Source organism: Megalobrama amblycephala, linkage group LG16 (assembly GCF_018812025.1).
Source record: "Megalobrama amblycephala isolate DHTTF-2021 linkage group LG16, ASM1881202v1, whole genome shotgun sequence".
NCBI lineage: Eukaryota > Metazoa > Chordata > Actinopteri > Cypriniformes > Xenocyprididae > Megalobrama > Megalobrama amblycephala.
Genome location: NC_063059.1, coordinates 10,313,372 through 10,330,454, shown reverse-complemented (window position 1 = coordinate 10,330,454; position 17,083 = coordinate 10,313,372). Strand labels below are relative to the sequence as shown.

At 35.3% G+C, this 17,083-nt stretch overlaps 1 protein-coding gene across 1 annotated transcript in view; it reads left to right on the top strand.

Annotated features, from left to right (window-relative positions):
• Nucleotides 1-17,083, top strand: part of nphs1 (NPHS1 adhesion molecule, nephrin) — a 115,622-nt gene that overhangs the window by 21,905 nt on the left and 76,634 nt on the right. The window contains 2 exon segments of the mRNA XM_048161845.1: nt 1,121-1,315; nt 5,826-5,948. Of these exon segments, the coding sequence (XP_048017802.1) occupies nt 1,121-1,315; nt 5,826-5,948 (318 nt within the window).

Below are 17,083 nucleotides of genomic sequence, written 5' to 3'. Positions count from 1 at the left end.
CCACAGCAAAAATGGCTATCCACTGCTCTCTGTGTTTGTGTCCACGGTTTGCTGTGTGTGTGTGTGTGTGTGTGTACTCACTGCTCCTAATGTGAGTGCACTAACTGGATGGGTTAAATGCTAAGGACAAATTCCGAGTATGGGACAGGTTTGGTGGTAGATTTAAGGGTGAGTTAAGAGGTAGGGGAAGGGTCAACAGTGTAAATATAGACGTAATTATATAGTTTCATTACAGCTGTAATTACATGCAGGTATATATATATATATATATATATATATATATATATATATATATATATATATACAGTAGTTAAGGACACAAGTGAGACCGAAACTTTTTCCAAAATAAAGAACCTTGTGTACAATGGAAAGCTTCTTTGGATGTTAAAGGTTCCTCAGGGAACCATCAATGCCAATAAAGATCCTTTATTTTTAACCGTGTATTTGTAATAGCAATGGTATTTTTTGTGCATTTGGAGGCAAAGCTCACTATCACTGTTAGTTAAGCCAGTCAGGAAATATTGTGTGTCAGATTTGAACTATCATGGCCTACATGAGCACCACTGCTCAAAAGTTTTTAAGAGATGGAAACTTGAAGGGCATTAAATTATCTTCACCATTTAAAAGAAATCTCTCACCACAGTTGTTGAAATCTGATACAATGACAGAGAATAATTAAAGAAGAGAAATGACTGGTCTTATTTGGATCCCATTTTTATAGTGAGAGCTTTTAACTGAAATGTGTGACATCAAACGGGTACATTTACTAAAAATCGATTCACTGAAATGAATCGGTTACTTTCAGTGCTACTGTACATATGGGATTGAACTAATTCACTAACATGAATCAGACTTTCCAGTGTAGATTTGAGAGAAAGGACCAATTCATTAGAATGACATTGTCCAACAAACCCCTGAACTACTGAACTACTGTCTGTCTAATGAATAAAGAAATGTCCATTTAGTAGTACCACTACTTTTAGTTAGTTAGTCCCTGCAAATATGTTTTTAGCCTTCAACAATAGAAGCTTGAGTCGGAAATGAAAGATTTCTCTATCCAAACCTTGACTCGTATCAACCCTCCCATTTTCTTCTGTTGTCTTTTCTTTTTTTTTTGTAGGTGTATGTGGGCAGCAGGCATTCAAGACAGAGCCACGTAATGTGACGGTCAAGGCGGGGGCCACAACTCTGCTGAAGTGTGAAGTGCTGAGGGCCTCAGGGGCCGTGCAGTGGGTTAAAGATGGGCTGCTCCTGGGACCTCAGAGATCGCTGCCTGGCTACCCACGCTACAGCATGACAGGAGACCAGCAGAAAGGTGAGAACTCTGAGGGATGGAAAGAATGACATGCGGTGATTAAAAACAAACGTCTACGAGTTGCTGAGATGTTTGCTGACATGTTGTTAGATGTGCATGAGCGAGCAACTGTCCCCAAAGAGTACAAGAATGTGAAACTGTTCTCAAAACAGCTTGAGTAGAAAATGTTACAATACAATTTATAAACTTGGCTAAATCAGAGAAAGTATTTATTTACTTACTTGCTTGCTTACTTAGTGGATCTCACAAAACCTGCCCAAGTCACATTTCAACATAAAACACATATATATATATATATGTGTGTGTGTGTGTGTGTGTGTGTGTGTGTATATATAATATTTATACAACAGTTTGTTCTGGTTCTCAAATCTGATTGGCTGAGAGGTATTTCGCTACGGGATCGCTACGGGAACCAATTTCATCATTTGAATCACTCCGCTGTCAGCATTCTCATAGCAAGTGTACAAATATGTAATTTGTATGGATATGCAATTTATATGTAAACATAGTGCCTATTTGAAAATTTGTTTAGACGCTTTCGAAGATGTGAGCTCCAGTTCCGTTCAGTGCTCATGTACCCACAGAGAAAAGCTTCATTTCGGCCAGTCCTTTGGGAATTTGCTGCTGGCTTTTATGTAGATAGTGCTTAAACATAACATATAATTTGTTTCGGGTATATCAAATGGGCCATATTTGGTCTTATTAACTTTATTTACATTGAAATTAAATCCTGCACTAACTAGAGCGCTTCTTTTGTACGTTTGACTGAACTGTTTGCTTGTGTTTATTTCCAATTTTACTTTTTATACAGTTATAATGGCTATTGTTGTTAATTTAAATATTACTGTTCTATAAATAATATTTTATATAAATAACATGCCGCATTTTTTGGTATTGTGAGAGGCTTTTAGTGATTTCAACTTCAGTGAAAGTTACATTAATACTCCATTAGATGGCGGCAAAGACTCTATGAGTGAGTGAGTCAAGTCGCAAAGACTTTTATACTGAAATGGATCGAAACAAAGAAACAAGGATGTTGTTTTTACTTTAAACAATATCGTATGAAACGCAACTGACAAATGCATTGACTAGCACTGTCATGGGAATGTCTTAAATGTTAAAAGGACAAAGATATTGCTTTCCTCAGTGGACATTCAAACTAATTTTGTGATTATGATTGACCTGAAGAATATCAGCTAGATGCAGGTAATACACTCGCTTAGTCGATCTTTCTCATAATACTCGACATATTACAATGAGTTTCAATGAAGTGACTCAACGTTCCTTCATTACTAGTTCTAAAGTGACATTTTAGAATTGGGCTCAACTGTTAAACTGTCAACTTGAGAATTAAATCCAAGGCAGAAGGAAGTAGTTCCTCACAAAAGAGGGTTTTTAAAGACAATCCGTTGTTGTTTCTTATTTATTTACACAGTTTTTGTGTAAATAAATTTACACAAAAACTGTGTAAATAAACGTGCCGTTGAACTGTTGTATAAACGCAATATCACACTTGTAGCCGTGCAAATATGGCTGTATATCAGCACGCTGTGAGCGCTGTGATTACATTATTAGTATTTCTTTTATTATTGCAATAATTACAATAATATATGGAGTGAAATATGACCCATAATGCTCTTGACAGATTTTGTGAGATTACCTTGTTTCTTATTTATTTACACACTCGTGCCGTTGAACTGTTGTATAAACGCAATATCACACTCGTAGCCGTGCAATATGGCTGTATATCAGCACTGCTGTGAGCACTGTGATTACATTATTAGTATTTCTTTTATTATTGCAATAATTACAATAACATATGGAGTGAAATATGACCCATAATGCTCTTGACAGATTTTGTGAGATTACCTTTAATATAGTGTTGTCTTGGGTAAATGCACTAGTGTTTGGGAAATGACAAAATCAGAGGAAAAAAATAGCTTTAGTATTTTAACGTGAAAGATTAATAGCGTGAATCATTAGAAAATGTTTTGCTCATAATCTGCAGATGGCTATAGATGCCTCAGTATCAATTTCTAGTTTAGATGCAGCCTTCCTCATCAAAATGCGCTCAGCACTCTTAAAAACAGCTTAGCGAGATGCTATCAAAGGGGTTCTAATTTAAGCACCGGAGACAGATTTAAGAAATTAGCTTTTTTTTTTTTTTTTCTTTTCGAGTGAGAGAGGACTGCAATACACCCCCAATTCCCTTCCAAATAAATAAATATATAAATAAAGATAAAATCGGTCCTGAATTACTCCTATTTGTACTGTACATTGAGAGTAAATTGAGATTATTGTGCAGTGGGCTGAGGCACTGAATAACCTATGATGCTTGGCCAGTGTGCATTGTGTATATAAAAAAAAGCCAATTAAAAGACAAAATGAAACAAGTCCCGAGCATCTGCTCCTCTTTATGGAGGACAAAAGCTGCTCTCCGGCATAGCAATAGAGAGGCAGTTTGTGCCAAATGCAAGTGCAAATGCTTAAAAAATGCTTACGCTCTTCAATGCTACCGCTTGTGCTGCTGGGCATTGATAGCATGACGGATAAAGAGTGCCATGTAAGGGACAAATGATATCATAAAAAGACACGCTGAAAGCATCTTTAATGTTAACCCTGCCAACCTTAATCTACTGATACGCAGCCGCGTATCCACATGAGTTCTCGCAAATGGCATGACAAACTGTAGGTGCGCACACACCCTCGGATACATTGCAAAAGGAAATGAGTGAGAGAACGGGCCAGAGTCCCTGTTGGTGTTTCATATTGGTTGTCAGAGGCATAATTATTGGACTTCTTCAAACACACGCTCACAAACACCCTGAACTGGTACACCGCGGCAGCGTGTACCGAGTGCAATTTCAAGAGAGTGGAAAATCATTAATGATTTGAAAGTGGTTTCCTTTCCTTCTATGATCACATAGATCTGAAAATTGCTGCTGGTTGGTGTTAATTATCCTGCCATCCTGGCTGACACCTCTTTTTTTCAGCCATGGAAGTTGTCATATCAGGATACTATTTTCTGCATGTTAGTTTTCTTCGGAGGGGAGGAGAAAGGGAAAAAAGAGCAAAAGAAAAATGTTCAAAGCTCGAACAGCTTGCATAAACTTTGCCGGAGCAGCCATTAATCCTGGCAGAATGGTAGTTGAACAAACAACCCCTTGGTGGCACAATATTCTGCTAGTAAATAACAAGCATCTTGCACACAAAGGAATCATGTTGAAGGGCTGCATCAAATAGAATGAATCACGTTCTTCTCTGCACAGTGTTCATAGCTAATTGGGGCCGTTAATTTGGGATTGCTTACAAATTTAGCACTGCCATTTGACAATTGTAATTTCTTTACTCTGATTTGTTTCTAGCTAATTAAAAGTGTATTTCAAGAAGCATTTGACCATGCCAATGCAGATTTCTTGTTAACTGTGGGAACTCTTGAAATAAATGTTTTTGAAAACCTCAAGACATCAATCAACGCATATGTTTAAGTAATATTTAGAGTTAAATAAAACTGTCATTTTGTAAAAACAAGCAAATTGCATATTGACGTTTTTTGAAAGCAATGAATACTTTTATTTAGCAATAAATCATTGAACTGATCAAAAGTGACAGTAAATACTTTTTTTCAGTTACATTGTTACTATGTATATGCTATATGCTAGGAATTTGGAAATAAGAATAAACTAAACTTGGTTAAGGTATTGAAATGACAAAGTTATTTGGCAAGAAAGGAAAACTCCAGCATATAATTAAAATGGGTTTTATTGTATTATGCAAAAAAAAAAAAAAAAAATGCATAGAAAAGCAGGAAATAAAGCATATTTTGTTGGTTCTCCCTTGTTTTTGATTACAGAAGCCTTTCTCCTGGGCATTGACTAACTAAACTTTGCGCATATGTCATGCACATAACTTCTTTCCAAGTTCTTCCCAAAGTTGAGCTTCATTGGAAGACCTGCATGACTTAACACATATTTGATCTCCAAACAGATCCTCATTGCTTGGCTACATTGTGTTCAGCAGGATTCCCGAATATTGGTCCATTTTCAAAGTGCCAGCAACTTTGTAGATCCTTCCAAATCCTGCTGCAGGCATGCGTCCCCAATACCATTATGTTTCCCCTGCCATGCTTAATAGTGCCACACATGCATGATGGGATCTTCACTAATCCTAAGAGTCTTTAATGGTTCTTTCCACATTTTATTAAATATCATGAGCTTGGCCATGAGGTAGATGGGGTCAATTTTAATTTAAAGTTGACTTCCAAGTATTATGTCTGTGCTTTTTGAAATTCTCCAAGCTGAATGACAGGTTGAAATGATTTTCTATAGTACTCAACAACATTACAAATGATATCAGTAGAACTTAATTTGTTGTAACTCTGAATATTCATTCTATACTGTCAAGTCTCTATTCCAATCCATTGTCTGTGAGAACAATAAGTCATTGGAACATTACTTTTATCTCATATTCCTTTCTTTCTGCCTCATGCTTTGTCTACTTTCTCTTACAGGCCAGTACCATCTTCAGATTCTCAACGTGAGTTTGGAAGACGACGGCCCCTATGAGTGCCAAGTGGGCCAGTCCGTGAGCAGCCGTGCCATTGTGTCCCGTACAGCCTGGCTCAATGTGCAGAGTAAGCAAACCCATCTTTTACCACCACGCAAGGAGGGGGTGCAAATGGGGAAAAGAAGCACACGGGACAACTTTAGCCATGACAGATCGCTCAACCAGGGCCGCTAATGGCTGCGCACGCACTGAAAAGGTGACATGCGGTGGCAAACCTAAGCCTGTCACCATAGCCACATTCAGGGTACTAATGAGCCATGGAGTTTCTCTGCAGTGTGGTGGAGAATCCCTTGTGCTGCACTTCAGATAAAGTCCCATTGGTCACAGGTGTATGACAGCGGTGATAGCACGCATTAGTGATGTGGCCAATTAGTTAGCGTGCTTGGCCACAGTGGATAGGGCACTTATAGCAGGCAACATCTGAGACTTACCTGCGCGAACAACTTGAGCGGAAGAGAGGTTCTCCTGCTCGTAGGTGATAACTTTTTTCTTTTAATTTAGTTTCTTTTTTAAACTCCACAGTGAAATATAACATGTCCAGATGGGTTTCGTTTTGTCCTTTGCTGTAGACACTTTTGTGAAAGTAGTCAAGTTAAGAGTGGCCAAGGTTTTAGAGAGAGAAATGAAGATTTGGAAAAAAGTACCACTTTTTTTTTTTTTTTTTTTACTTTGGAAAGTACCACTTTTTGACAAGTCAAATAATAAGAATACATAATTATTAAAACATATTTTATATCATTTTTAGTGTTGTCTATCACACAAATTCATCGCACAGTTTTCTGTAATTAATCGCAATTAAAAACAATGGACTTTTTAATATTTTTATATTGTCATAATTTCACAGTTACTCTCCACATTAATGTAGAAACAACTTGAAGACAGTATATTTTAAATATTTGTTTAATGGCATCTTTTTTTTTGAATGAAGATCAGTATCACTGATACTAATACTGGTACTGATGTCTATAATACTCTATAAAATAGATTTTTTTAAATTTCAACATTTATTAGGCTTTAAAAAATATCAACTTTTAATTTAAGTGAACTTAAAACAATCTTCACATAAACTCATTATAATAAATGTCATATTTACATATTTAACCCTTAAATGCATACTTTAGTGACCCGGGACATCATTCACTACCCTCCTCCTCATTCATTTTTCAAAGTTAGACGTCAACCTTCTTGGTATTCCTCAATCAATTTATTATAAACAATATAAAAAAAAAAAAAAAAAAAAAAAATAGAAAAGAATGCCTATTTTTGCGTTCATTTTGTGTAAAAATTGTATAGGGTCGCAAACGACCCGAGGTGTGTATGAGTGTACGTATATTTTTTCTGCACAACAATAATTGAATCTTAGATGACGGAAAAAGTGCAATTCACCTTTATTCCACAAGGTGGCAATGTCTGATAAACAATGCTGAAGTGACGACTCATTCAGACAGAAAATGAAATAATAAAACAAACATGAAATGGCTCAGCGATTTATTGCAGAGCAAGTACTGAACGCAAACAACTATGACTGTAACTGTCACTGGATGGATCTGGTGAAGCTGTTAGTGATCGAAATATTGATTTTGAAGATTTGAAAATATATACTGAGAATACGTTTGAGATCGCGAATGGGCTCATATTCGTGACCTCAAACATAAAACTAGCCCATTATTTGCTGAATTTATTGGGAAAATTCACGAGGAAAATGGCATAAAAATGCTCAAACTGAGCCCTTCAAGCTTAAAAGGTAACAAAATATGCTTTATTTTATTCTTCTGTATTGTTACTCATCAGAGGAGTTTTATTTCAGGTAGAGACAGTTATCCGGGTCTAAAGACCCGAATATGTAAGAATGATTGGCGAAACAGTCACATTTAAGGGTTAAGTAGGAAAAATACAGTAATGTAGTTATCAAAACTTTAACTCACTGCATAAATTCTAAATTAAATAAGATTAATCCTTATTAAAGTACAGTTTTCTCTGTTACCTTTGTTCTTTGATTAACATTAATGACAGACATCACAGCAACTGGTTTATTAAGCTGCTGTGACTTTAAGACCTGCCACTGCCAAACATGATGCAAATTTTCTCACTAAGGGAACTCTTTAAGTTCATTTAAGATGTCATGTAACTTATTTAACACTACTCTTATGAGAATGTTCGACAAAACAGGCATTTTGGCATAATTCTGTGTTATTGTTTGTTCAAGTGCGAAAGAGTACTCGTAACTAGCGTGCGTCCTTCTGTGCACATGAGTCATGTGTGTCACAAAAATCACAGACAGCGCATTCTCCTTTGTCTGGCATAATGGTTTAACCCTCTGGGGTCTGAGGGTATTTTGTGGCCTTGGAGAAGAATGTCCTGACATTTGTGCTTTTTTCAGTTGCTTTTAAACATATTAATGGCTAAAGTCTCATTACGCTGTATTCAGCATGAACTTAATATCTGAGTAACATGTATGTATATGTTTGTATTTTTGAAATAATAACATTTACATGTGGTTAATGAAAAGAAAACAAAAAGAACAGAACTTAGCATTCTAATCTAATCCTCTGTTTGATCCTCGGAATGAAACTGAAACCAGTCACGCTCGTCGGTCGGTTTTCAGACCATACAATGCAAATGCAAAAATGAAAAATTTAAACCAGACGTTCATTTTTCTTGTTTTTCGGTCATCATCAATGGATATTTGACATTTTTTCCCCTTTTTTCAGTTTTACTTTTGCTAAATTATGACTTTAGAAACAATCATTTGAATAAATGAAATCCAACCAAATTTCTATTTTTCCATTTTTTGTCTTGTAATTTGCGCCGTGGGTTGTACCATTAGCATGGGGGTGTGGCCGCGGACTACTGTCAAATAATAAGAAAATATCAAACTATAAAACAAGAGCTAAAAACCTAAAAAAAAAAATGTTAAATGATGCTTTTTTTGTTGTTGTTGTATATTTTCGCTTGGTAGTCTTTTTATCTTTCATGCTATATTGACGTGATCTTGTGAAGTGTTACACAGACCCTCGTCCTCTGAGGTAAATTTTTCAAGCATTATTCCTCACTGCATCTCAAAATGATTAATAGTAAATGAATCTGACAAAGCTTGATGCGTTTTGTTTGTTTGTTTGTTTTTTTCAGTTGATGCGGGCTTGACTTGTTGCATGGATGCCTCAGAATTTGTGTTTGAATGCTGCACACTCTCTGTGGGTGTGGCATTAGCGGATAATGAGGTATTCGAACGACTGACATCTCTCTATTTGTGACCCGTCACGGAAACCAGGGACACAAGTCGGCAGCACAACTCTTGAGCAAAAGGAGAAAGAAGCATTTTTTTTCAAAATTGGTGATTTTCGTTTTTTTGCAGAATCTGTTAGTTGAGATCATGAAGAAGCCTTTCCGTGTTTGAGAAGCAGTATTGGTATATTTAAAAGCGTACATTTTGAGGTTGAAATCGGCTTGTTTTTCGTAGATTTAGCACGCAGTAGGGGCGTGTCATTGTCTGTGTGTATTTCCATACTGGGAAGCGTGGCTACTTACTATGCAGCGCTCTGGCCGGCTCTAGCTGATATCAAAATCAAGAAGAACCGTGGCCGTTACACCGAAAATGTTTTGAAACTTCTTCGACAACCGGATGCTTATGAACAAGGCTCACTGATTCTGAAGACGATCTGAGCGACGATGAAAGCATAATGACATTACTCTCTGGAGTCGTAACGCGCCGACGCATTTTGCAGGATTTTTTCACATTGCAGCAAAACAACTTAAAAACTCCGTATTTTTTGTCATAGAGACATAAGTAATATATCAATGAAACTATAGAATGTCTTCTTTTATTTGTGTACACTCAGAGTAAAAACACAATGTTGTGCTTTTTGTAAAATAAAGAAAACTAACATGATGCGTGATCTCTCCTCTCCCTCTGAACGAAGTCCAATCTGATAGTTCTTAGAAAATGAACTGTAACTTAGTGAATACTAATCATAAAAAATTATACTTATGTCTGAAAAAACGTTGAAATGTCACGTTTTAAAACGTGTAAGTCAAATCGAAAACAAACCTTCTGTGTTTATGTAATCTGTATGAAAAGAGAGCCAGTCAGAAGTCTGTGATTCAGCTCATTATCCGCTAATGCGGCCACGCCCACGGAGCCAGCGCTATTCATACACAAATTCAGTCAATACATGCATTCATCGTCTCAATCGTGTATTTATTGTCTTGAAAAGTGTTTTGAATAGGCATAGTTAGCGATCTCTGGCCTCTGTTAGTCCAGTTATTTCCTGGATTGCCTATTCTTCTTTAACAGGCTTCTCAGGTGAGAACATTTCATTTCATGATATAGTGACCAAAATGATCACGGTTATCACAGAATCCTGTTCAAAAAGTCAATTCACCAAGTTTTATGTGGAAAACCAGCAAATAAAAATAAAATTAGCATCAACTATGTACTTTTTCTTTACATAAACATTAAAATAATAACATTAAAATGATGGGCAGATTTTAAAGGAGTGTCTTGCAACATGTTATCTACAATGCACAAGTTCAAATAAAGTTTTGACAAAAAGTCACATATTTCAGCCTCTAAATCATTTTATAAAAGTCAAAAAAGATAAATTACTGACATTTACAATGCACATTAACCTTTATTATTAATAGTATGCGGTCCATGCAGCTTTACAGGGGGTATGGCTTATCTAAATGAGATGTAAATGAGCCCTATTGTCATTCCCAGCAGGTGAACAGGTGAGACTGCAACTTTAGAGGCGTTTTTCTCCCTATAGAGCTTTCTTGAGTGACTACCTTCAAATGACCACAACTTCTCCAAATATTATCAGATTTCCATGTGTCACACATCGTTGGAAAGCTTTCAGACTACACTTTCAGAATCTGTGAATAACTCAAAATGCCCCAGAACCGACTTGTGTCCCTACTTTCCGTGACTGGTCACATTTTTAAACAGATTACATAAACAGAGACTATTTGTTTTTGATTAGACTTACATTATTTAAATCCTGACATTTCAACGTTTCTTTGGACATATTTCTCATGTTTGTGTGATAAGTATTCTCTAAGTTACGGTTTATTTTCTAAGTAACAGAATGGACTTCATTCAGAGAGAGATAGCATCTCTGCATAGATTGTGCATCATGTTAGTTTTCTTTTTTTAGTGATTTTTAGTTTTTACTGTGAGTGTAGACAAATAAAAGAAAACATTTCACAGTTTTGAATGATGTATAACTCTTATCTGTATGTCTAAAATCGAAGGAGTATTTTGAGTCTCTTTCACACTGGTAAGAAAAAGACAGTGGTGATATCGCCGGTGCGACCACCGACCCCAGGGAGATAAAAGCATTTGCATGAATAAGAGAATGATCATATGTGACCCTGGACCACAAAACCAGTCATAAGTCGCACGGGTATATTTGTAGCAACAGCCAACAATACATTGCATGGGTCAAAATTACAGATTTTTCTTTTATGCCAAAAATCATTAGGATATTAAGTAAAGATCATGTTCCATGAAAATATTTTTTAAATGTCTTAGCATAAATATATCAAAAAATGTGTTTTTGTGAGTGGATATGCATTGATAAGGACTTTATTTTGACAACTTTAAAGGCAATTTTCTCATTATTTTGATATTTTTGCACCCTTGGATTCCAGATTTTCAAATAGTTGTATATCAGCCAAATATTGTCCTATCCTAACAAACCATAAATCAATGTAAAGCTTATTTATTTGGCTTTCAGATGTTGTATAAATCTCATTTTCAATAAATTGACCCTTATGACTGGTTTTGTGGTCCATGGTCACATATAATGTAACGCTAGCCAAATTATGGCAGAAAAACAGATGCTGCCTTAATTGCGTTAAGAATTTTAATTTGTTAAACTTAAAAAAAAAAAAAAAAAAAAATCACATGCGCTTATGTGCTAATTTTCACCGTAGCTACCAATAATTTTATTTATATAATTATAATATATTGTAAAAATCAATTCTAATTATTATAAAAATAAATGAAAATAATTTATTTGTAATTTGTTATTGTATTTTTTAAAATGTATATACTTATATAACTTGTCCAGACAGGTTTCACTTTGTCCTTTGCTGTAGAAACTTTTAAGAAGGTATGAAGTTAAGTGCTGCAATGGTGACACGTGGCGAATCAAAGAATTTGAAAACTTTTTGACCAAGTGGAGTATTTCTTACCATAGTTTTGAGTTTTGGGGTCAGTGCAATATATCGGTGTGTGACTTGGCTGTGATTCTCTTTGTATTGTGTGAACCTTTGAGGCCGTATCACCCTTGAGAATACCTGAAGAAAAATTCATAGACACCACAGGGAAGGAGTTTGACTTTGTGTCAAATTGATTTCGGTGAAAGATGCTGGTAGTTATTGGTTCAATTCTGTGCAGGTGTTCTTTCCAATCTAAGTTCAATTTGAGGTATCTTTCAACATGTCAATTCCTTAAGCACTCAAGCTCTGAGGATGTTATTACTCAACCGTTCTTGACTCGTTTTGATTCGGACATGACCGGAAGACAGATTCAGTGAGGTGCTAGCTTGAGAAAAGCTCTCATTGGATCACTGATAGAGCGAGTTGTTGAATCTATTACTTTGACCCAACAGACCGATTCACAAATGAATTGTTCAGTCTGATTTGAGTTCAACAGAATGATTCATTCCATGAATTCTCCCCATCTCTCTACATATGCTAATCTGTAGCTATTTCTTATGAGAAACAAACTTTTCTTATGACACAAACTTTAATGACATTTTGGAATCTAACACAGATAAAACATCTCCGGTTATGACTGTAACCCTGGATTGATGCAGTGTTGAAGTTCCACTTTGAAAGGAAAATGAGATTCCAAAGCTTTGGCAAAATCAAGATTATTAACGTGATTAGCAACCTGAAATTTCAATCTCTTTCTCACACAAAGCTAGTCTACAGCTTCAAAAGTGTTAATATATAATGCAAGTTATGTTCTACTGCTTTTATGATGGTGTTCAGTTGTTATGAACTGTAATGACAAATAACTTCAAGGTTTGCTATTCAATCATTTTTCTTTTTTAAGCATATATTTATACATTTGTTTGTAGTTTATTGCTTGTGTAACGTACCTTTCAAGATGAATCTTTGGCGTCGTGTGGCAGATGAATGTTACTGAGCATGCTCACTGGTCCACGTCACATCACTGTATCATTCCTTCACTTTCTAGGCTTCTCTCACAGTCACACTCTCTAATGCATACGTAATCTTCCCTGTTTCACACTTTCTCTCTTTTTCTCCCCGATCTATCTATCCATCTATCACTCAATCCCTTTCAGAGTCTATGTCTTTTGCTTTCCTTCCATCTCTTCTGCCTCCTGTGGTGGGAGCCGGCCCATATGTCTAAGGCAGGGGGTCTTGAAAGCCCCTTTTCTTCACCAGTCATCAAGCATTCACAACCTCTTCTGTCCCAGAGATGTGTGTGTGTGTGCGCGTGTGTGTTTGTAATGGAGGGACGGTTGCTGTGGTGACTGCTTTTCTTTTGCCTGGGAAGGCAGCAGGTTTTATTGACAGCAATGAAGAAGAGAAAGGACAAGACAGTGGAGATAGTTATGGCTGTAACAGAATCTCAGTTTCACACACTTACAAAAACACACACAAACACACACACTGTTGCATCATCAGCAGTAGGCCTGAGTCACTCATTTGTCACAATCAACAGATTGTGTTTACCCTTTTAATAGGACTGTAAATTTAATATATTTATTTAGTGCATTTTAATAATTAAGAGAATAACAATAATAAATAATCAAAATATATTTTATATAATTGCATTATTATAATACTTTTATAATTATAAAATAAAATAAATTATATTATTTAAAAATAATTTAAAATTAAAATAAAATAATTTGTATTTATTGCATTTTTAAATTAGTATATATATAAGATCATATAATTCTATATTTTTAAATATATTAAAAAATACCTAAAAATATATAAAAAATACTCAGTCATGCCTTTTGTACTTAAAGGGATAGTTCACCCAAAAATGAAAATGTGATGTTTATCTGCTTACCCCCAGAGCATCCAAGATGTAGGTGACTTTGTTTCTTCAGTAGAACATAAATTATGATTTTTAACTCCAACCGCTGCTGTCTGTCAGTCAAATAATGCTAGTGGATGGGAACTTCTACAATAACAGTAAATAAAACTTGCTTAGACAAGTCCAAATTAAACCCTGCAGCTCGTGACGACACATTGATGTCCTAAGACAAGAAACGATCGGTTTGTGCGAGAAACCGAACAGTATTTATATCATTTTTTACCTCTAATACACCACTATGTCCAACTGCCTTCATCACTCGATTCGTTTGGTCTGATCGCGCTCTGACAACGGCAGTGATGTCTCGCTCTCATTGAAGTATATGCGCGAGACATCACTGCCGCTGTCAGAGCGCGATCAGACCAAACGAATTGAGTGATGAATGCAGTTGGACATAGTGATGCATTAGAGGTAAAAAATTATATAAATTCTGTTCGGTTTCTCACACAAACCGATCGTTTCGTGTCTTAAGACATCAATGTGTCGTCACGAGCCGCAGGGTTTAATTTGGATTTGTCTGTCGTGTTTTATTTACTCTTATAGTCCAAGTTCCCGCTGACTTGCATTATACCACTGACAGACGGCAGCGGTTGCAGTTAAAAATCATCTTTTGTGTTCTACTGAAGAAACAAAGACACCTACATCTTGGATGCGCTGGGGGTAAGCAGATAAACATCAAATTTTCATTTTTGGGTGAACTATCCCTTTAATTTCCCATATATAATTTCTAAATATGATTATAAAATAATGAATTCTTAAAACCCTATAATTCATTTTTTATATAATTCAATTTATATAATTTCCTAATTTATTTATTTGTATAATATATTTAATCAGTAATATATTATAAAATTATATATTATATATAACATTTTAAAATGCAGTAAAAAATTCTGTGACTCAGGTCTGTTTTTTGCAAGTATGCTGGAAAGAGTCAATATGTTCAATGATAATTTAAACTGTTAGTGTTCCACTGTACTGCCTGCGGTACACATACCTTTCAAAAGAGACCAAAACCATACAAATACTCCAAATGGTTCAAGCAATCATGCGATTTACTTTGGGTATGCCTTTTTTAAATGTTTTAGGCAAATTTTACATGAATGCTATGGGTTAATAATAAATGTTTTATTTAGAAATAAAACAACATTTGACTATTCAAATGCATGCATGCAATAATGTAGGCTAATATCTTAAATTATTTTATTTTTTAACGTAACTGTATTAACATTGGGGATTATTAATAGGCATTTCATTTAATTGATTTAATTACATAGTTTATTTGAGCCATCTTTTCTGCTTATGTGAAACATGCATCACTCTGTTTTACTTTTTGTTTAGTGTTTCCATATATGACTGAAATATTATAGGCTAATTTTTGTTTATATGATGTTTTGAAATGGACGTTTGCAAATGCGAGTGCTGAAGGCAGCAGTATTTTCCCATCCATTACCTCACCATTGCACCCATTCGGGCTGGATTTTTGCTGTGTCTGCTTCTAATCTACCTCAGTAAATCCAATCCAAATGGCATAATGTCTTTACAGAGAGGAGTGGTGAGGTGGAGGAAAAAAGAGAGAAAGACAGAGCGAGAGACTAAAAGATGAGGCAGGGTCTTAATTGGATTCCCTATGTCCATGTGATATGTTTTATAATGGACTAATTCAAGATGAATCACCCTTGGCTTGCTAGAAGCTAAGCGCGTGGCCACAACCGTGTCAATAGCTATCTCCACAGGCACTGCCGTGAAGCTTTCTCAAGACTTCTGTGTTTGTTTTTCTTCTTTGTCACACATAGACAGAAGATAACCATGGCTGTCACTTCAAGTGGCAGCGTATAATGCTAAACAATAATGTGGCCATGTCCTTTTTCTCCTTTGATCCTGACTAGCCATTCTAGCAAACCATTGTTAGCTTTTCAGAGTTAAAAATGCCACTTTATATCTCTTATTCTCATAGTTGCATCTTTATCTCACAGTTGCAACTTTGTTTCTTCTAATTGTAACCTTATATTTCACAATGTGACTATACTTTTTTAAATATTATTTCACATGCAGTTATCTTTTATTTGTTTGCTTGTTTATTTAACATGTTTATGTAGTAGTTAAATCTTAAAAAAATATGAGGCATTTATTGGTGCACTTGTTATGTGTGATTGTATTTAACATTATGAACACTATCTAAGTCAGATATACAGTAACATTTTAATAAAAGTTGGACATTTTTGTTCAAAATTTATTCTGTAAAGTGGGCAACTTATTACATAAACAGTTATATCCAGTGTCGGTGGTAACACATTACAAGCAATGTGAGTTACGTAATCAGATTACTTTTTCAAGTAACTAATAAAGTAACAATATAGTTACTAATAAAGTAACAATATAGTTACTTTTTCAAAAAAGTAATGCAAGTTACTTTGTTTTTTCCATGTATTGAATGACAGCTCTCCTGTCCTCATATTGAGACAAATCGGGAGTAAGTGCAGAGGCATTGTGTGCGATGTGTGAACAACAAAATTTTAGATTTATTATTATTTTAGATTGTCAGTGAAAATAAACAATTCTCTATTCCAATTTTGATACCACAGCTTAAACTACTAGCTTAATTAATATAAATTTAAAACATTTAAGACAAACAGTCAGTAATAAAATAAGAGCAAATAGTCAAATTACAAGCAAAAGCACAAATAAATACAATATAACAAATATACAAATTAAATAAAATGTGCTTTTCAGGTTTTTCGGGTAGGTCTGACAGAAAAAACACAGACAGCAGTAGAAATATTATGCTGCTAGACATGCATTTACTTTCTCAAATGTTTACGTTTCCTTAAGACATAGCCGACTATGTTTACTTGGATACTCTGTACTTTTTTTTACATAATTTTGTGTGAATTTGTCCGCTCAAGTTCAAGAAGATGTGAAAGAGAGCTCAGTTTAGTATTTGCGCGCTGTCTGACGTGACTTTCTGGATGTTCTCTTCTGTTTTGTTTGCAAACAAAACTTTCCGCACAGTAACAAAATTAGCTCCTTTTCATGTCTTCTTGTGCTTGAATATTTAACCCTCAAATGCATGAATGTTTCAACCACCATTCTTACATATTCGGGTCTTTAGCGAC